The sequence below is a fragment of the Brachycentrus maculatus genome, unplaced genomic scaffold (assembly GCF_059751285.1).
Source record: "Brachycentrus maculatus isolate JH-2025_06_01 unplaced genomic scaffold, ASM5975128v1 h1tg000440l, whole genome shotgun sequence".
NCBI lineage: Eukaryota > Metazoa > Arthropoda > Insecta > Trichoptera > Brachycentridae > Brachycentrus > Brachycentrus maculatus.
The window spans coordinates 398,808-421,486 of record NW_028281188.1 but is presented as its reverse complement, the minus strand read 5'-3'; the positions used below and the strand labels follow the sequence as shown (position 1 = coordinate 421,486).

The 22,679-nt window shown below is 37.4% G+C and overlaps 1 protein-coding gene across 2 annotated transcripts in view; it reads right to left on the bottom strand.

Moving 5' to 3' along the window:
• Positions 1-3,925: 3,925 nt before the first annotated feature.
• The window catches only part of Pak (serine/threonine-protein kinase PAK 3-like protein), a 28,825-nt gene continuing 10,071 nt past the window's right edge, over positions 3,926-22,679 (bottom strand). Inside the window, exons 3-12 of one of the 2 annotated variants that reach the window (XM_088271403.1) lie at positions 17,735-17,909; positions 14,969-15,090; positions 13,653-13,757; positions 12,646-12,827; positions 11,933-12,052; positions 10,505-10,682; positions 8,408-8,612; positions 6,767-6,882; positions 5,774-5,992; positions 3,926-4,521 (exon numbers count right to left, since the gene is read on the bottom strand). In XM_088271403.1, coding sequence (XP_088127529.1) covers positions 4,438-4,521; positions 5,774-5,992; positions 6,767-6,882; positions 8,408-8,612; positions 10,505-10,682; positions 11,933-12,052; positions 12,646-12,827; positions 13,653-13,757; positions 14,969-15,090; positions 17,735-17,909 — 1,506 coding nt within the window. In that variant the 3' untranslated portion in view covers positions 3,926-4,437. The remainder of the gene's footprint in view (positions 4,522-5,773; positions 5,993-6,766; positions 6,883-8,407; positions 8,613-10,504; positions 10,683-11,932; positions 12,053-12,645; positions 12,828-13,652; positions 13,758-14,968; positions 15,091-17,734; positions 17,910-22,679) is intronic. The other variant, XM_088271404.1, reaches the window with a different exon arrangement.

The following is a 22,679-nucleotide window of genomic DNA, read 5'->3' as shown; positions in this document are numbered from 1 at the left end:
ACTGAAGCCGATCCCGCACGGGCGTTACCAAACTAAATTAGTTAAAATATCTATTTAAAATTACATAGCAAGCCATATTTTAAAATCATTTTTTGATACGAATAACTCAATCTAGCTTAAATTTAAATTGCACAAAACAAAAATATAAAGAAGATCATTCATGTCACAACGATAAAAAAGCACATTCAGTTTAGCAATGAATGTGTCCCTTTACATTAAAAAAAATTCATTCATATTGCCCAATGCTGTCATATAACAGGGCGTAATATTTATATTTTATTTATAATTTTTCATACAATTATTTTCCATTATATGTAATAATTAATAAACATATTCCTCACAAGCGAGCAATAAAATTGTCATTATGCGAAACAGCTGTCAATAAATAAAATTAATCGATATATCAAAAAAATAATTGGAATAATGTAACATATTTTGTGAATTGCTGGTCTCAATGCCAAAGACATCGCGAACCATTTTGTCATTTTTTAAAAACCCGCAAAATGGTGGCTTTAAAACTTATAAGTAGTAATTAGAAATTTATCAATTATTGTTTAAAATGTTTCAATAAAAAACACATACATGGAATACTAAACATGGCACGCCTACGCACTACTCATCATTTTTGACAAATTGAATTTAATAAAACAAGCGCACTCAAAAAACTTAATTCATTAAAAATTCCTAAATACAAAATAATCATCAAATAAGAAATCGGGTCACTAAATAAGATTTTTGCTAAATACAGCTAAGAAACATTTTGAGAACTGCTATATGTTTTAATATGTACAAAACAAAACAAAAGAAAAATTGGTGAATTGAGAGAATTTTCATGTTTGAATCGGTTGTTCAGCTAAAATTTAGAATTTGTCAACTGTTCATTTCAAATTATGTGAATAATTTTTGGGAAACAAATAAGAAATTTTGAATTATTGCAAAAAGACAATTCTGGAACCGTGATAAATGATGAAAATACATGTCCTTTGTGTTTTTTATCCCAAGTTTTGTTTATAAACATATAAAGGATGTATTTGTTTTTACCTTCATCTATTATTTATAGGACACCGCAGTCACATAATGCTCAGTACGTTTAACTACCGTCCCAGAGGTCCCGGATTTGATTTCAAGGGGAACATTATAAATATAAGTAATCTTTAATGCTTAATATTTATCAGATGTCACCCCTGGACCTGGTACCTGGTACCTGAAGCCAGGACTGATCACCTTGGCTTTAAGTAATTAACAATCAAGATGGCACTGGATCCATACTATGCAGTGCCGCTACAAACCATCGGTAAATAAGGATTAGAACACTGCATTGAATTGCACTAGATTGAAATCTCTCTCAGCAAGGTAGCGATGGCATTTTTGACGATGCATAAGGCACTGGATCAAGTCAAGAACTCATAATGAAACATTAGCTGCATTTGCTTAAAATCTTATTTAAAAATTTGATTTTACGGGCAGAATCGACATATTTTTCAGTACATATAAATTTGATTTCATGCCTACTAATCAAGCAATTACTTGCAATATTTCGAGGCTCTGAATATGTTGTTTGAATGTGCTTTGAATTTCAATCAAAATTAATAGATAAAAATCAGAGATGCATAGAAGCGGTTCAATATGTGTCTGCATACACTAATGTGCAAAGGCAAATAGCCACATGTTAAAAACAGTAGTTTTGAGATGAACGAGTTTAAAGTCAACTTTTGCCAAATGATGCTTTTTGCCAAAACATGTATCAAATTAATACAATGAATATCTCGGTAAAGGAAAGAGATGGAGCAAAATCTGTGAATGTATATGATAGAGGCTAGTTATAAGAATGCTTTGAGCCGTGTTACGCCAAACAGCCGCAACTTGAGTTACGGCTAGTTGCCTTTACACATTAGTACAAGTGACTCGAAACTGGAGTTTACTATCAAGCTTGCGATTTGTAAATACCGTTTATTGCTTCAGCCTTTATAGTTTCCACTCTTCGTACTGAATATGTCGATTCCACTTTACTTTCAATGCATACAGTTTAATAATACAATAGGTATACGAAATTTACAAGTTCACCCGACGCAGAAGTCCGTTTCTACAATCACATTCACAACAAAGAGACGATCACAAGATGGCAGCACTGTACAAACTAACAAATTATAATATAAACTTTGAAAAATACATCTCTAAATATTGCTAGCCATGGAAATTATATTATTCACAGTGACACCGTCGACTCTCCACTATCCGGCACCAAAAAATTAGACGAAACATGCGTATTTACTGCAATTAGGAGTTATTAATGAACCTAACCTAACACAAATCAAAATTTGTCTGTCAAAATGTCTAGATTCTTTCGTCTATGGTTTTAAAACTGAATTTAATTGTTTTGTCCATGCTTTTTAAATATTTAAAAATAAACTGCTCGGTTAGGTTTGGTGTGACCTTACATAAGACAAAAGTTATGTCGAATTGCTCATGTTATTTTTTCTATTGTTAATTGATTTAATACGTGCTTTTAAAAAATAAAAAAAATAAACTGCTTTGTTGGGTAAGGTTAGGTTGCGTAGGTACCAGAATTTAACATAAGACAAAATCATTTTGTAAAAATTCTCAGATTCGTTTATCTATGGCTGTAAAATATAACTGAAAACAATTATTTTGTCTATGCATTTTTAAACACAAACACTGTCAGCTTATTTTATTTTTTTACTAAGCCTCCTGATTTAAGCTGCCAGGTTAGGAAATATAAAATTTGAATTATATATAAATAAATATGGATGAAATTCATTTATTTTAGGTTGACATTGGCCAAGCAATTTGTGAAAATATCAGATTCTGCAAGCAAACATCGAGAATCATTTTGATATTTGACAGAAACCAAGGAAAATGGCGTCTCGCTACATAGTATGAAGCACAATATCTACCATCAATAATAATGGCGGAAACAATCAAGAAATGAGACACCATTTTCCCTTGCTAAGTCCGCCTCCGTAGTGTAATGGTCAGCACGCTTGGCTACCTTACTGGAGGTCCTGAGTTCGATTCCCAGGGGGGTCAAATAAATATTAGTGATTTTTTCACTCTAATATTTATTCAATATTACCCTGGACTGGTACCCGAAGCAGAGGGCTGATCACCTTTCCTTCACTTGTTAATGATCAAGATAACACTGCGTTTATATGATGCAGTGCCCTATGCAGCATAGGGTGCAGATAAGGGTTTAAATGAAAAAAATAAGAATACATAGGTTTGCCGGATAATGGAACGTCGACTTTTCTCTAAAAAACAAACAATAATAATATATATATGTATAAAATATAAATTAGCTCGCTGCACAGGAATATATATGTATGTATATCACATGTCTCTCTTGTTCTGGTCTACGTGCAAATGTCAAAAATAAAACGTAAAATTGTCTAAATTGTCACATGTACGCGCCGACATCGGGAGTGGTCCCAACACTCCCTTCGGCGTCGCTAGCACTCTACCGTTGACTAACTATGTTCATATTTGTGTATAAATGTCCGTGACTCGCAACGCGCACAACCACACCTCTCCGTCTATTCACCCCGGGAACGCGCACAATTTGTTAACATTCAGTTCTCCTAGTTGCACTAATTTAGAATAAGGTAAACACTCAAAGACTCGACTCGGTGGGATTTCATTTTGATCGGAAAGCACCTCGGTTCTTCAATTCCGCCTCCGTAGCACAATGGTTAACTGTCCGGCTATCATTCATAAGGCTACAGGTTTAATTTCTGACACATCGATAATAAGATTCTTGATATTTTATTGTATAAAGCGTGAGGGCTGATTTTCTTTCCCATGTGTAACATGCGATCGAGATAACACTGCTTTATGTGATGTAATGCCCTGTATGCCATCGGAGGGAGAAGATGAGAATCGGACAGAAGACATAAAGAAGAAGAAGCCTAAATGCAAAAAATGACACATCTCATTTTTTTTATTGAAAACCAGCAAATAATAATTAAATCAATTTGGATAATTTATATAGCGCCATTTTCGTAAAATACTACTTCAAGGGCGCTTATCAAATCTTAAGTTATCTTCTCAGTACAACATTTTGAGTGTGTCCTAATACTTGTTCACAAATCTGGATTATCTCCACTTTTGATGTCGAAAATGAATCTTCTCAGTCGTTAGGTATCAATTAATATAGAGACGAAAACAAAATACGAAGGATGTGTCTATAAATCGTGTCTTCGGATGGACAAAATACTCTTCTTCTTCCCTTTCCCGTGATTGTTCGCTTTTCGATAGTGTCTAGCCAGAAAAGATGGTCCCGATGCGTTCCGACCGAATCCCAAAGAGTCGTCAGAGGTCCTGAGCTTTGCTGGTCTCCCGGCGTGGACGTAGGGGCCCGGGCGAGGCGGCGGGGTGACGAGAGGGCGGCGGGAAGGGCCCGCTCGGCGGTGGCATGTGTCGCTAGTGCCCCTTGGCCGCGTCCTTGGCGGCCATGATGAGGGGGGTGAGGCTCGCCAGCGGCCGCGCCAACTTGAGGAATGGATGCTGGAAGGAGATATTTTGGATTGTAATATGGTTTACCAATTTACAAATTATAATTATAACTTTGATATATTGGCCCACATGAAGGTAAATGTGAAAAATACATCACAAACACCCTGACAAATTGAAAATAAATCTTTCTTGAATTCATTTTGCAATAGGCGGGATAAAACATGTTTTTAGCTAAAAGAAACAAAAATCCACTAATTTATCTATAAATCTTCGACATAATAAGGTAATGGCAAGTTAAATATTAAATATGTGTCGGGTTGTGGTCCCGTGGTCAGTAATGCGGACTCTTAAGTCAGAGTTTCTCAGCTCGAACCCACTCTACCACAATTGGATACCTATTTTTAATAATGAGCCACTTAGGCTCACAGAAATAGTATGAATGTAATAGTATCGTGGTCCCTCAAAATCAGCACTATAAACCAGTTAAAGGCATTGGAAATGTGGTTGCATCGTGGAATGCGGACCGATATGGTCAGCAACGCAAATGTTCTCTAAAAAGCAAGAATAGAAAGACTGTTGCTGACTTAATAGAGGGTCGACGACGTGTGGGTAAAAGGCAGATCTCTCGGCTCCGGAATATACAAAATTGGACGGGGATCAGATCAAGCCCTATTTAGAGCTACCCAAGACATATACTCTTGAGTGAAAGTCGACTAGGGAGAACCTGACATGACAAATGAAGAAGCACAAAAAGAATGAAAAATCAAGTATTCAATGCTACATATGGGTTGCCCAGTATTAACACATTGTGTGCGGGAAACGCTTAAAAGCTTATTTTACATACGGTTGGTGGAGAGCAGGAGAGGCTTATAAGCTTTCTATTTGGTAGAGCGCGAGAGATGCCAAAAAACATTATACAGATGGGAATTGGGTGTTGCGGTTACTTGTGATTAGTATACTGAAGGTCAGGTGGCAGACTGCCAGAATATAATTAAGGTCGGGGTTGATGAAATACCCGCCCGACAATAATGTGTTAAACAAAGGCAACTCAAAAGCTATTGTCTGCGGCCGTTTACTATCCCCCATACTCTGAAGGAACAGAATGCACACAAGATCTCCCAGTGAGACCAAATGTTTGGTTTAAATCACTTTGGCAAGAGAGAAGGGTGCAGCAGACAGACACGGAACAGTGCCAAGACATGTTGCAGAAAATTTTCAGTCATAACATTTCCCACTCAACCAGTATTCATCGACATTCTATTACGGATCCTTTGAAGAGGAATTGTCTGATGAGGCTAGTCACCTTGAGCAGGTCGTGCGCGGGGGCGCGCGCCTCCACGTCCACCTCGAGGCAGCGGTCCAGGAAGTCGCGGAAGGCGGGGCTGAGGCGCTCGCGCTCGCGCACCTCGGGCTTGCCGTTGGTGGCGATGAGGTACAGCGCCCGGATGGGGTTCTCGTTCAGGTACGGCGGCTCCCCCTCGATCATCTCGATGGCCATGATGCCCAGCGACCACACGTCCACCTGACCAAACAATAAACTAATTACTACAAACCATCTAACGGGACCACTATGAAATATATATTTTTTTATTTCATCATAAATACAATAACAAAAATAATAATATCCCCTCACTGAATTTTCACATGCCAAGGACACATTTTACAATATTTATAAAATACATACATATATGTAAATAAAATATACTTTATTCAATTTTGTGACTGTCAGAAAGGCAGATCTCGCAATGCTGTCACTAGACGTCGCGCACAGCATTGCCGATAGAGCAAGATGTCAGATGAAAAAATAATATGGAGTTCGGAGAAGAAAATATGTAGTATGGAAGATTAATTTAAAGAATATAATAATATATCCGTTATAGAATAAACTTTAATTGTCCGTTTCTTTGATTACAGGTAGGAGTTTAGGTAAAATAATTGTTCAATACCAAAACTAAGATATGAGATATAACTTAAAACTAACATAATAAAAATCTTTGATTACAGAGTAACACATTTGAGTTTTTTATTTCATACTTGAAAGCACGTTGGACACGTCTTTACACGATGGACTGATCAAGTAAAGGTGGTTGGAGCGCTACGTGCAGCGCAGTCAAGGGATAACTGGAGAAGAGTCATTGCTTCCACAAGGGTCACAACCCATGTGGAAGACAGAGAGAGAGAGAGAATAAGACAGAGAGGAACATAATTGTCGATTCCCGTCGCCAGCGGTCCGCAGGCGTAATAAACACCCATTCCAAGTGTGTTAATACAGTCAGACAGAGAGGAGAGTGCAAACCTTGGGGCCGTACTGCTTCCTGGTGACCACCTCGGGGGCCATCCAGTAGGGCGTGCCCACCATGGTGGTGCGCTTGGACTGCTCCGGAGAGATCTGGGCGCAGAACCCAAAGTCCGCTGCAATCAGATCACAACTATTAAACTATCAACTATATATTACAGACGCCGCAGCTAACCAGAGGATTTGTTATTCATTTATTTTCATATTTTACAATTTAATGAAATTTTTTTCATATGACATTTTTATTCTTGTATGGAAACCACACTGGATGGATACCTTTGATGGTTCTGATTTCAAAGATATTGAAGTATGGTTGATTGTGGCAGCATCATTTAATAAATTCGCAAAGTATAAATACCATAACGATACATGGCATTTCACATACCTGGGTTTTTCCACTTTATTATTCATTATCAGGAGTAACAGAAGCTAGGTACTACTTACTAGGGTAGACAGTAGAGGTAGGCAGTAAGGTAAGCTAGGTACTACTTAGTAAGGTAGGGTAGGTACCAGGCGCGGTCCGCCCATACATACTGTGGATGCTCCGCATCCATTGCATTTTAGAGTAAAAAGATTTGGACTTCTATCCATAAACAGCAATTCTTCTTCTTCTAACCCTTATCCGCACCCAATGGTGCATAGGGCACTGCATCGTAGCAACGCAGTGTTATCTTGATCGTTAATTGCATGAAGGCAAGGTGATCGGCCCCGCGCTTCTTGTGCCAGTCCAGGGTGATATTAAATAAATATGAGAGTGAAAATCGGCCATGTTTATTTTGACCTCCCTGGGAATCGAATCCGGGACCTCCAGCACAGTAGCCAAACGTGCTGACTGCTTTTCTAATAGTAAAAGCAGTGCAATACTGCACTGCTTTTCTGCCTATTTGGAATGCACGCACCTGCTACCAACTGTATACAAAAGACGCTTTTAAGCGTTTCCCGCAAACAACGTGTTAATAGATATACCCAGTTTTGTGAACAAGTATTTGGACACAATTTGTCCAGCCCAGTGTGAATCAGTGAGATGGAATGCCGGGTTTAGTAACGGGGGGGCAGATACAGGTTAAATCTCTTTGTAGCGAATACTAAATTAACTAAATTTCCAGTATAACGAATCTGCAATTCGGAAAACTTCCATATAAAATGCACTGAACCAAAATTCAATGTAGTTAAGCCGACCTCAGAATAACTAACTTTTTTTTTCAAAATTTTAAAATTATGTTACAATTCATTTTAAAACATTAAGAAAAAGAAAATTTCCAATTTTTTTTTTTATCAAAAATTAAAAACCTATTTGAACTTGCTTTTTCATCAACTTTTCTTTCGTTGCTTGTAAATTTCTTTTTTCCAATAAAGTCTCTCAGTTTGAAAATCATAGTTTAATTTCTGTTGTGTCCTGTAGTAGGTAGGTACCTATATTGTATTGATCACTGGCCGGAAGATTGGATGTAGTGTAACAGTAATAACTAATTTTCATTTTCTAATAAGAGTGGGTATAAAATCGCGATAAAATAAATTAAAAATGTGTCATATCCTATACATCCAGTGCAACGAATTTTCATTATAGCGAAATATTTTTTTGGTCCCGTGAAGTTTGTTATACCCAGATTTGAGATTTAAGTAAGGGTGAGGTGTACTGACTGAGTTTGACGCCGCCGTCGAGGCCCAGCAGGATGTTGTCGCTCTTGATGTCGCGGTGGATGACGTGGTTGGCGTGCAGGAAGCGCAGCGCCTGCAGCACCTCCCGGCACACGGCCGCGATCTGCCCCTCGTCCATGCAGGTCTCCGTGACCACGTCCGTGAGCGAGCCGCCCGCCAGGTACTCCATCACCACCCACAGCTCCTGCTTGGGCACCACACCACACCACACACCGTTACTACTACTGTCACACCTACCACCATTCCAGTATTATACTGGAAGCATCCGTAGCTTCGGAAACTAGTCGTAACAATATAATACTCAAATGGTAAAAAACAAGTGGTTCATTTATAATTAAATCATGTCTTACAATAAATAACAGGACCGAGGAAAACGCAAGGTTATCAAACGCCTTGTGATATTTTGATCATGTAGCGCAAAATTTAAAAACAAACCAAATTGCGATACATCGCTCACTCCTTTCAAGAACGTCATAAATCAAAAATTTGATTTTTCAAAAACTTGGTATTAAAAATATATATCAAGCCACTTATTGAACTTTTTACTGTGCAACAGATATTTTTAGGTAAAACCTGAAGGTTTTTTCTCCATTTGAAAAATATTTAGTTTATTTAAAAAAAATAATTAAACAATACCTTTTCTTCAAAATGAAAAAAACAACATTTTCTGCCCTGTAGCGGGTAAATATTAAGTTAAAAATATGCCTCTTTTTTTGGGGTATAGTATATTTTCTAGGCATTCTGAAAACATGCATAACTCAAAATTGAAGATTTTTTTTATTTATGACGTTCTTGAAAGGAGTGAGCGACATGTGGCCGAGGGCACATTTTACAATATTAATAAAATTATATGAAAGAAAATTGTTTATGACATGCAATCAAATACGGCATGGCCGAATGATGTGATCTATTTTCAGATGTACCCTGAATCAAAAAATTATCTGAATCTTTAATGAATGAACTATCTAACTATCACGCCGCTTCTCCACAGGGGTAGGCATAGAGAATAGAACACCACACCAATCTGTCTTTGCAAACAATCTTCATTCTTCCACATTCGTGGATCTCCTCATACATGCCTGCTGATTATTCCGACTGCTGACCTGGCCACGTCCAGTATTTGTTTGGGGTCGAATAATAGCAATTGCCAATACCCACAAAACACTTCTCAGAACATGCAAAATGAATTATATACACGTGTAATGACGACCGGGAATAAAAGGATTGCAAAAGCGGTGACCTGAAGTTGTTGAGTAGGCATTTCAGCAGACGTGGGGAAATGCGAACTTTGGTTCTTCAGGTCATCGAGACGATAGAACAATGGCTTCCCGAACCATATAAAAGGGGTATAGCCCGTGCATTCAGAACTCATTCCTTCACCGGGACCACGACAAGCGTCATCTCATCCCTCAACCTCAGTTTTCCACCGGCGACACGACTACTACGACTTCTCGCTAAGACCTCTACGACCAGCACCTTCCTCAGCCTTGGAACTCTTGTACCCATCAACTCGGAAACTGTCTCACGTCTTCGTCTACCGGACCCTTGGACCGACATCAAGACACCGATCATCAACCTCTGGCCTTCATCCAGAACTGCAATTTGTCCACGAACACGCCTTGTGTATTCAACCTCAATAAACGATACACAACCACGCCGTCTTCTCTGTCATCCTCAACCACACTCGTGTACGGAGCTAAATTTGAAATACTTGATCATGCCAAGTTTCCCTTGGTCTTTGGTAAATTCACATTCATAACCTAAATCACTTTGCGCATGTTAATCGAATAAATGACATTCATTCCACGTGCCCAAACCATCTCAACACATCTTTCTTAGTTTGATGGATAGTGCTTACCTCAGCCTTACATTCATTCCTTATATCACCATTGGAACATCTAACATACATGGTTTTGCCGCACTGAGAGATGGCATCCCGACTGCATTCATTCTACTTTCATCCTCCTTAACTTCACTTCCACACATCGGGGTTGATATCGCCGTTTCTTTGGATACTATATAGATATTGGGGTATAGTGCCGACCCGCGCTGGCCGGGGGAGGTGGGGTAAATGGTTACCTCCGCGACCAGATAGCTGTCGAGGTAGTTGACCACGTTGTTGTGCTTGTTCTCCCGCATGACGAGGATCTCGTTGATGATGAGCTCCTTCTTGGGCTGCTTGTCCAGGTTCATCTGCTTGATGGCCACCTCCATGCCCGTGGACGTCTCGATGGCCGTGTAAACCGTTCCAGACGCCCTGAAACAAATATTCCCAATCACTAATTATTTTAATTCTCTAGAAAAAATTGCTTTGCAAGAGAAGGTCTGTCAGGAGACCTAGATGCTTCTGTATTAGATCTGAGAATGCGGTGGGACAGCTTTCAATCCTCTAGATCAGTGGTACTTAACCTGGGTTCGATCGAGCTCCAGGGGTTCGGTGAATCAGTCTCCCGGGTTCGGTGGAGCTCAAAACACACCCGACTTATTGTACGATATTATGAAAAGTGATACAATATATTCATTTGTCCAATAGATCTAGTATATTATTTGAAAGGAATATATCACTCTAGCAATAAATGTTTCCAATTAAGGGTTTAGTGAACGCGGATATGAAACTAGTGGGGTTCGGTACATCCAACATGGCTAAGTACCACTGCTCTAGATCAGCGGTTCTAAAACTTTTCTGGCAACAGAATCTTCACCTTTCCCTCCCGGTGATATGTATTTACTACAACTAGACATTAGCACGTTGACTGCCAACTACGAGATAACTCTAGGATTGCATTCTTTGCTAGGACGCCGACCAGGAGTTATCTCGTACTGTGTTTACTTGCCATATTCCTGCAGCTACCATCTAATTCCTAGTACATCAGTGCTAATATGGATAGCCCCGACTAGGAGTTATCTCCTACTGTGTTTACTTGCCATATTCCTGCAGCTACCATCTAATTCCTAGTACATCAGTGCTAATATGGATAGCCCCGACTAGGAGTTATCTCCTACTGTGTTTACTTGCCATATTCCTGCAGCTACCATCTAATTCCTAGTACATCAGTGCTAATATGGATAGCCCCGACTAGGAGTTATCTCCTACTGTGTTTACTTGCCATATTCCTGCAGCTACCATCTAATTCCTAGTACATCAGTGCTAATATGGATAGCCCCGACTAGGGGTTATCTCCTACTGTATTTACTTGCCATATTCCTGCAGCTACCACCTAATTCCTAGTACATCAGTGCTAATATGGATAGGTGGCGCATAGGAAGAGAACAAAACATCAATGCTGGCTTACATAAACACAAAATTTATTAATCAATGAACAAAAAATAAAATTAGCTTTTTAGACCGGAATTCTGAAAATTGCCGTGGCAGTCATGTTTTAAACTAAATTAACTAACCATCACGCCGCTTGTCCGCAGGAGTAGGCAGAGAGAATAGAATGCCATACCACCCTGTCTTTGCAAATTTTCTTCGCCTCTGTTTATCATTTAATGAAAATAGCTTACCCCTGTCCAATCTTCTCCATTTTGGTGTACTTCCTGTTGGGATCACCCACGCTCACAATGGTCCGCAGCTTCTCCAGGATCTCGTCGTCCGACATCTTCTTCTTTCTCTGTGCGGCCGCTCTGTAACGCAAACAAAACAAATGATTATTAACAGCAATATCAAGGGGTGTCTCTTGTGGTGACTGTTAGTTTGTGGTAGTGACTGTAAGTGTGTGGTAGTGACTGTAAGTGTGTAATGGGGACTGTGTGTAGTGGTGACTAAGTGCGTGGTGGTAACTGTAAGTGTGTGGTGGTGACTGAAAGTGTGTGGTGGTGACTGAAAGTGTGTGGTGGTGACTGAAAGTGTGTGGTGGTGACTGAAAGTGTGTGGTTATGACTGTTATATTATGTGGTGGTGACTGTAAGTGTATGATGGTGACTGTAAATCTATAGTAATAACTTATATTATGTGGTGGTGACTGTGTGTGGTGGTAACTATGTGTGGTGGAGACTAAGTAAGTAGGTAAGTATGTGGTGATGACTGTAAGTGTGTGGTAATGACTGTTATAATATGTGGCGGAAACTGCGAGTGTGTAGTAATGATTTGTATACTATGTACTGGTGACTGTAAGTGTGTAGTAGTGACTGTAAGTGTGTGGTGGTGACTGTTAGTGCGTGGTAACGACTGTTATTAGTGTGTGGTAGTGACTGCAAGTGCGTGGTGGTGGCTGTACCTCGAGTCCTGGTGCGTGGTGGTGGTGGTGGTGGTGGTGGCGGGCGCCCCGTTGGCGGGAGGCGCGTCGAGAGGCGGGGGCGGCGCGGCGGCGGGGGGCGAGGGGGCCACGCTGTTCTTGTTCCGATCCAGCACGGGCTGCTGCGGACACGCCACCGGGGACAGGCTCGTGCTGTTGGCCACCTGGGCAAAGAAAACTCCTTAAGTTGGCTCTTCAATTCATTTTTCTTTTTCAGTGAAGGTTGGAAGAAATATATTCCTTAAATTATTATTTTATTTAAAAAGTGTTCTGTCAATAAAACAGAGTGCGATAGAGAAAACCCAAGATGGCGACGTTTAGGACTTTAAATAAATAAGAATAAGATAAATCTTGCTGTCGTTTCTTTGCTTTTATAGAGCAATACAAGTCTTAATTGATTACATGTTTTAATAATTACTTGTAATTTGAGAATAAAAGTAAAACTTTGATTTAAATATCGCTCACACCTTTCAAAGACGTCATATATCAAAAATTGTCAATTTCCAGTCGTGCATGTTTTCAGAATGCCCAGAAAGCATATTTTTAACTTAACATTTACCCGCTACAGGGCACAAAGTGTTGTTATTGCATTTTTAAAAAAAGGTATTGTTTAATTGTTTTTTTAAATATACTAAATATTTTTCACATGGAGAAAAACTCTTCAGGTTTTACCTAAAAATATCTGTTGCACAGTAAAAAGTTCAATAAGTGGCTTGATATTTATTTTTAATACATTTCAATATATTCTTTAACTTTAAAATCGATCTCCTGCAAAATCAAGTTTTTTGATTTGTGGCGTTGTTGAAAGGAGTGAGCGATATGTGACTAAATTTCTGAACATGTGGTTTACCAACAGATATTGTTAGTTACAATGAAAAACTGTTTCCGTGTGAATTTTTATGACAAGAGTATCTGTTCAATTCACAAATGAGTGATAGATAAAATTATTAAAAAAATTAATTGTTAGATATTTTAAATTTCCGAGTTACCTGAGGTCCGGGAGAGGCACACGGCGGTGAAGGCACGGCGGGGATATGGCGGGGGCTCTGCCCTCCACTGCTGGGGGTGCTCTCCTCCTCTATGGGCTTTGTGTACTGCAAAATAATAATAAAAATACGATAGATAATAGAACACCACACCAATCTGTTTTCCTCAATCTTAGTCTGCTTTTATTTTCAACCATATTCGCCTCATAAATTTACTTGTCCGCCTCCGTAGTGTAATGGTCAGTGCGCTCGGCTACCGTTCTGAGGTTTCGGGTTCGATTGCCAGAGGGGGTTTAATAAATATGGGTTTTTTTTCAATATTTTTTTAATATTACCCTAGACTGGTACCTGAAGCGGAGGGCTGATCACCTTTCCTTCATGTGTTAACGATCAATATAACACTGTGTTTACAACATTTTGAGTGTGTCCAAATACTTGTTCACAAAATCTGGATTATCTCCAATTACAGGAGTTATTTTCATATTATTTTTTGACATCTCATCAAAGATGAAGAAGAATATGGAAGTCTGGGCATTTACTAATTGTTTTTAATTGGAGATAATCCAGATTTTGTGAACAAGTATTTGGACACACTCAAAATGTTGTAAATAAATTGTCTGGTCAAATTATAAGCTTAAATAATAAAAATGAAAATGGTATTTTCTGGCGTTTCTCATGTGTGTGATTATAATCCAGGATTTGGACCTCACATACTAATATAAGAGTTTCTGCTTGGTAAAAAGCTTCTTTGCATCTCACCAATAGATGTCTCTAGTGAAGTTCTAGTGATTCAAGAACAAGGTTTCTAAATTGGTTCATATATACAGAACTTCGAAGAATTTGAGTAGTGTGGTTGTCAATGGTGGGTAGAATTGGTGAATGTTACACGTGTGTAAAGTGATCACTTAAACCAGCCTATGACGGTCGTCAGCCCCGTAAATGCCCAGACTTCCATATTCTTCTTCATCTTTGATGAGATGTCAAAAAATAACACTGTGTTTACATGATAAATTTTGGTGTCGTTTCTTTGCTTTTACAGAGCAACACGAGTCTTAATGAATTGCATGTTTTAATTATTACTTGTAACATGTAACTTGAGAATAAAAGTGAAACTTTTATTTAAATATCTCTCACTCCTTTCAACAACGTCATATATCAAAAGAAGAATTTGCGGATGACATTATTCAATTAATCAACTCACTGTTCAGCAAATTGAAAAGTGACTTTTCTCAACACGATACAAAAGAACCTGTACGGCCAGTATTGCCATTATAATCAATTAAAATTGCATCGTCGCTATATGCAGTGGGGATGCTCACAATGCTTTTGGTGCGGTCGGGGCGCGAGGGGGGCGGCGGCGGCGGGGGGTCAGGGTGCTGCTCCGAGTCCGTGGGCGTGCTGCTGGAGGGGCTGCTGGACGAGACGCGAGATAGCGACGAGCCTGCGACAGAAAGAGACAATTCCATTTATTATTTATTTATTTATTTAATATACTTACATACTTACATTTTTAGGTACAACATAATACAATTTCTAAGCATTTATACATATGGCAAACTTATAGTTTTAGATTCGCTGTGCCTCTCCAAAAAAGAGACTGAGCTTGGAGAGGGACTTACACTCAAGGCTTAAAGTCTTATTTAATTAATGGTATACATAATAGTCTTTTTTATATATTTTTTTCAATATTTATATGTAATGGGCACTAATTTTCTATAACCAAAACAAAGGCAGAAAACCGATTCTTCCATAAAATTTACGGTAGCAACTGACGAAAACTCCCGATATACGCAATTATCAAAATTGAATACTAGCTCACTAACCAACCATCATGCTGCTTCTTCGCATAGAGAATAGAACACCATACATGGCTTTGCAAACAATCTTAGCGTATTCCATATTCATGCATCTCATCATACATCTCTCTCTGGTCTCAATCCTGCTAATTGGTCTGTAGCAACAGATGACATCACTTTCGCCATTCTCGCCTATTTTCGGAAGTCCTCTTCAGCTCCTCATACGTGGAGCAGCCGTATTAGCAGCGTGGGCGTCCTCTGGCGTTTATTCCCTCGATCGTCCCCTCTATTATTTGATGCAGGAAACCCTCGTGTCTTGGAACGTGGCCGATCCATTCGGTGCGTCTTTTGGAGATAGTCACGAGTAGGTGCTTCCTTTCCTTGATCAATCTTACTACCTCATCGTTGGAGATGCCAATATACAACATACATACCCGCCGATTATTACGACTTCTGAGCTGACCGCTCCCAAGTAATTGAAATACTCAATCATGACAAATTTTCCCCGATCTTTCTCTGCTTCTATTTCCGACTACATTCGCCTCATAACTTTGTTTTACTGTCCTTTCTTTACTCATTCGACTTATATGCCCAAACCATCTCAACACGCCTGTTAATATCAATAATGCTTATCTCAACCTTGTGTCCTTTCCTTATATCACCATTGGAACATCTACCATACATGGTTTCGCTACACTGAGAGATCACATTTCTATTGCATTCAGTCTACTTTCAACCTTCTTTAGCCAACTTCATGCCTCACTAAAATACATTAGGGATGGAACTAGAACCCTGTTGCGTAATCGAAGCAGAAAATAATATGAAAATTAAATTTTAAAAAAATTTATCAAAAAAGGCATACTTTTTCATAATCATTCCAATAAATGTCTCATCGTGTCATATCTGTGGAGGTCCTCACCAAAAAGTTACATTTCCAATATTGCACAAAAAATCCTTTAATGCAAATCTGTTCTGTTTATTGTATTCTATCGAAATCTCAATTAAGGTTGCGATAAAACGTGACCAATCCTGTGTTAAACTAATATGAAATCATTTAACCGCACCAAAAGGTAAGAATTTTACAAGTTAGAATGCATAAATAGCATGTATAAATCAATACACAATATGGCTCCAGAGTATCTAAAAGAGCTGTGTATTCCAGATGAATTGGTTGATAGACGTCTCACGCTTCCATCGGCTACAACATCTGCAATGGGCAAAGTGATCCTACCAGCTTGCAATCAACACACTAAATTTGGCGAGTGTGCCTTTGCTGTTGCGGGACCGACGGTGTGGAATGCTCTTCCACCAATGGTTAGAAATAGTGAGAGTGAGATGATCTTTAGGAAAAGACTAAAAACACATTTGTTTGCTAAATCATTTCCACCATAATATTTTCCCCAATTCTTTTACAGTGAAGCGCCCTTGAGGTATTATTTTACGAAAATGGCGCTATATAAGTTATCCAAATTTATTATTATTATTATTAGGGTTCTTGATTATTTAACCTTTCCAGGAGTATGGTCGTATATATACGACCAATACAAAACATGATTTATGACGTGATTTATATAAAAACATGTTTAAAACATGATTTATATCAAAATTGCCAATGTTGCGATAAATCATGTTTACTGGTGCATTTTTTTTTATTCAAGAAAATATGTTGCTTATAGCATCGACAGTGATATAAATTACAAAAAGTAAAAAATATATTTAAATAAAAAAACTTACTCCTGGACAGGTTAAAAACATTTATAATTACTTTTTAGCAGTAAGCCCGCCAATAAGCGCCCTTGAGGTATTTTCTTACAAAAATGGCGCTATATAAGTTATCCAAATTTATTATTATTATTATTATTATTAATGTACTTGTTTCTTTTCTGTATATGAAGTTTAAATAAATAAATAAATAAATCGTAGTCATACAGGAGAAAGTTACCAAGTGCATTTTTTACAAAAATGTGATCATTGACTATTTGATATCTTACTAGCTTAATATTGCCCCGAAAAAATCCCAAATGATTTTAAACTTGGAAGTATAATATGTTGACTAGTTAAAAATGACTAACTGCATTGATCGTTATTTTCTTGCCAAGCAAAAGTGACTTAAATAGCCCTGCTGAATATTTTACATTTTCTTAGATGGTCACTTTCTCCTGTACGACTACGAAATAAATCATGGAAATGTAACGTTTTCGTGAGGACCTCCACGTATCTCATTATGTGGAGGTCATCCGGAGAGATGTCTCGGCGGATTGGCGGTAGGTGGTGTGGGTGCATAGTTACCCGAGTGCGTGGTGTGGTGGACGTGCGCGTGGGTCATGTACTTGGAGAGCGGCGGCTGGTTGCTGCTGGCGTCGTACCACTTGAGCACGTCCAGCACGGCCTGCGGGTTGCTCTTCTGCTCCTGCTTGCTGATGTTGGAGGAGACCAGCAGGCGCGCCCACGCCTCCGGCATGCCCTGCAATACCGGATTGCAATCACAAATCAAAGTAATGCTGAGAGGAGACAAGTACAAGCTATTGCACTTAATCATTGGTCTGTATGTTCCCGATAGTTACCTAAGACAGCGTCGGCATAGATTGTTTCACATTCCTATACACAGGACTGGTTGTGATGGGTAGCCTGGAGGGGAAGAAAGGGAGAGGAAGATCCCCACACGATGGACCGATCAAGTTAAGGTGGTTGGAGCGCTACGTGCAGCGCAGTCAAGGGATAACTGGACAAGAGTCATTGCTTCCACAAGGGTCACAACCCTCAGTAATGAGGAGTAAGACGGAGAAGAAAAATATGTTATGTGTTCCATTTAAATCTCAAAGTCAAGATTAAGAGGACTAAGACAGAGAGGAAATAAAATAAAACTTTTTTTTAAAATTAGATGTGAATAAACAATACAAAACACAAACAAAATTATATTTATTGTCTTCAGACACTAGCCATGAAGTGACGTTGCTGTTTGATATTGACGCGCTTGCTTTCAGTAATCCTGCTTTGGAAAAGAAATCAAGTTTTGTTTGCACTTTTGAACTTTGCTTTTTTTAATAATCAACCCACTTAAATTACAAAAATGCATTTAGCATAGTTAAACTTCGTTATCTAATGAATATTTAATAATTTGACTGGATTTTTTGTCCGTTATATCAGAGGTTCGTTAAAAAGAGGTCCGTTATATCGAGGTTTTACTGTATTGACATCTCATAGATGAAGATATGTCTCATAGTATGTAAAGTAATAGGGAAAATCTTTTATACATTTCATGAAGGTCTCTGGTGAATAAAAAAAACTCAACCATAGATGGTGCCGACACGTACAAGCGAAAGAAGGTGTCAATAAGGATATATACAAGTTCCGAAATTTGGGTGGCGTGGTTGTCAATCATGGGTAGGATGGTGAATTTTACATGTATATCTCAACATAGATGAAGAAGAATAAGATAGTCTGGGTGTTAGCATTGATATTTATAGTACATGAATAAAAAAACTGGTCAAATTATAAGTTGAGAAAAGTGTCCTAGTATGTAAAATAGTTAGGAAAATTTTTGCATACATTTTGTAAAAGGCAGTAGTTGCCTGAAAAATTATATTCCCAAAAAAAGATCATTTAGAAAAAAAACAGAAAGAGATGACTGATTTTTTAAAAGTGATTGTATTATGACTTTCGTTTATATTTTACAAAAATAACTAAGAAAATATTTAAATGTTTTGTTCATCATAAAATCGTTATTTTGGACGATTAGTTTGTACCACGGTGATCAAATAACGTGGGTCAGATACGCCAACTTATAACCGTCTTCCACCAGTGTATTTCAAAATTTCTTTCAAGTGTAAAGCGCCCCGATTCGAAAATATCAAACATAAAACTAATTTTCTGTCAATTTGTGAATGTCATTGTACCTTTCCAGCTAAAAATACCAAGAATTTAGACTCCAAACCTTAGATGGCCCACCCTATAGTTGCGTATCTGTTGTAGCAATAAAAAATTAATGATCTCAAGAAAGCGAGTGTTCAAAATAAAAATAAAAACAAAAGATGTCAGTCAGGCGGACAAACATTTAGTGTCTACAGCTCATTCTGGCGTTTTGCACATATCTGACGTTACAACTACAAAGCCATGCCGAACATATACATAATATCATGCACACTTGTACACTTGTATGGGCTCCGAGATGAGATCTCAGCAGTCAATATGATAATTAACATAGTTAAAAACATCATATCGCTCACTCCTTTCAAGAACATCATACATAAATCAAAAAAGTAGATTTTTCAGGAAAACGTTTTTATTTATATTTATTTTTATTTTTTTAAGGAATAACCCGCAAAGCCTCTATTAGAGGCTTGTCTGTAGGTAGGATAGTAAGGATAGGGAAGGTAAATGTGAAAAATACATCACAAATACCCAGACCAATTGAAAATAAATCTTTCTTGAATTTATTTTGCACTTGGCGGGAATCTAGCCCGCGACGCCAGTTTAGAAGTCGAGCGTCTACCCAATTAGGCCACAGCGCCTGTCTAAAGTCTGTATAAAGTTTAAAAATATAATACAATGTATTAAAAATAAATATCAAGCCACTTTTTGAACTTTTTATTGTGCAACAGATCTTTTTAGGTAAAACCTGAAGGTTTTTTTCTCCATTTGAAAAATATTAAGTATATTTCAAAAAAATAATTAAACAATACCTTTTCTTCAAAATGCAAAAACAACACTCTCTACCCTGTAGCGGGTAAATATTAAATTAAAAATATGCCGCTTTTGCTGGGATATAGTACATTTCCTGGGCATTCCGAAGACATGCACAACTGAAAATTGTCGATTTTTGATTTATGACGTTCTTGAAAGGAGTGAGCGATATAAAACCACCAACTAGTACTCCCATATCAATAGTTATATACATTTATATAAAATAACAAATACGTTGTTTGAAAATGATGCGGAATGCATCAAAACACGTGTCAATAGATTTTAAGAAATAGTGGTATTTAACTTATTTGAACAACAATCTAGACAAAAATATCGAAATCTTCTAGTACACAATTATGATACACGATTTACCCACAAGGAAGGTTTGATAGTCCCAAGAATTAACAATAAATATGGGAGTCCAACACTGCAATATATCGTTCCAAACATTTTTAATTTGTTGCCGACGGATGTTAGAGGTCAAAATAAAATATGGAACAAAGGCATAATAAAGAAATGAATAAATGATCAAAAATTACTTTTATGAAAATTGTAAAAAAGTTTATATTCTTAATTTTTCTCCCTTTTTTGTGTGCACATTATATTAGGTTAAAATGGTTAAAAACAATAAAAAATGTATTAAAAAAGAACTCCACCGACAAGACACACAAGGTGGCTTGGTTAGGCTTTGCAAAAAAAAAAATTAATGTGTTTCAAATTGTTATTCAAATAAATATATACAATTTATGTTAGTAAAAAATAATAAAAAAAAAATAAAATAAAATAAAAACTAAAAATGGATAGACATCACAAAATGACTGCTGAGTAAATTGATGAAATGATTTAGTTTTTAGTACCTAACTTCAAAAAACATTGTCAAATAGTGAATTTGATTTTTTCGAGAGTTTGACAACACTCTGGAAGAGCGAAACAGCTGTCACAAAATAAATAAATCAGGTAAAATTGAAAATTCAGCGCTGGTTTTGATGAATAATTAATTGCACATTGTGAAATTTTACACCGTAAATATGGCCATTTGATAAATACAAATTTATATATTTGCGTATACGATAATAAGAACACATTTTTTTTCATTCAAACCCTTATCCGCACCCCAGTGGTGCATAGGGCACTGCATTATACGAACGCAGTGTTATCTTGATCATTAACACATGAAGGAAAGGTGATCAACCCTCAGCTTCAGGTACCAGTCCAGGGTAATATGGAATAAATATTAGAGTGAAAACATCACTTGTATTTATTTGATCCCCCTGGGAATCGAACCTGGGACCTCCAGAACGGTAGCCGAGCGTGCTGACCATTACACTACGGAGGCGGACAGCTGCTTCGCATTTTTTTAATTAAAAAAAAATACGGTACTATAGCTTCTATTACTTGGTGCATTTTGCCTAAACAGGGACGAGTTCTAAACTAGTAAACTAAAGTAACAAAAAATATATATATATATATATATATATATATATATATATATATATATATATATATATATATATATATATATATATATATATATATATATATATATATATATATATATATATATATATATATATATATATATATATATATATATATATATATATATATATATATATATTGTGAGTATACTGGAAAAAGTGACCAAGTCTATCATGTCATTTTGATATGGGCTCATTTAAATTCATACACTGGATTATTCACCCTCAAATAAGGAGGCGCCCTTGATGTAGTATTTTACAAAAATGGCATTTTATAAATTATCCAAAATTATTATTATTACATCAATATTATGGGTAGCAACCCTAATGTATGGAACTGAAGCATGGAGTTGGCAAAAGAAGGATGAAAGCAGACTGAACGTAGTCCGAATGCCATTTCTCAGTGCGGCAAAACCATGTATGGTAGATGTTCCAATGGTGATATAAGGAAAGGATGTAAGGCAGAGATAAACATTGTCTTTCAAATAAACAAAGTTGTGTTAAGATGGTTTGGGCATGTGGATCAAATGAGTGAGAAAAGAATGGTAAACAAATTTGTGAGCCAAATGTTGTCGGAAATAGGAGCAGAGGAAGACCTAGAAAAACTTGTAAGCGGTCAAGTCAGGAATAATGGGCAGGCATGTATGAGGAGACATTCCATGGACAGCTAGACGCACCATCATTCGGCCACCTCCTATTTGATTACATACACAATTTTCCTTTTTTAATACTTAAATAAATATTGTAAAATGTGACCTCGGCACTTTACTGTAATTTGTAATTATGTGTATGATTAAATAAAACTAAAACAAATAAAGGTATTAAGTTTCTCACATTTTTTTATAATTGATTCGGTCAGTTTTCGCAGCATGGTCACAATATTACGGTGCATAATTTACGAACATAGACGGAAAAAATTAAACAAAGTAAATGCTATATGCGATGAAGCGTACGTCTAGGATAGTTAAAACATTGATCCAAAGCTGTACTTACGGTGAGAGGCAGCTTGAAACAAAAATACAACACAGAAGCTCAATACAAACAATTCTCAAAAGGTATACAGTACGACACAA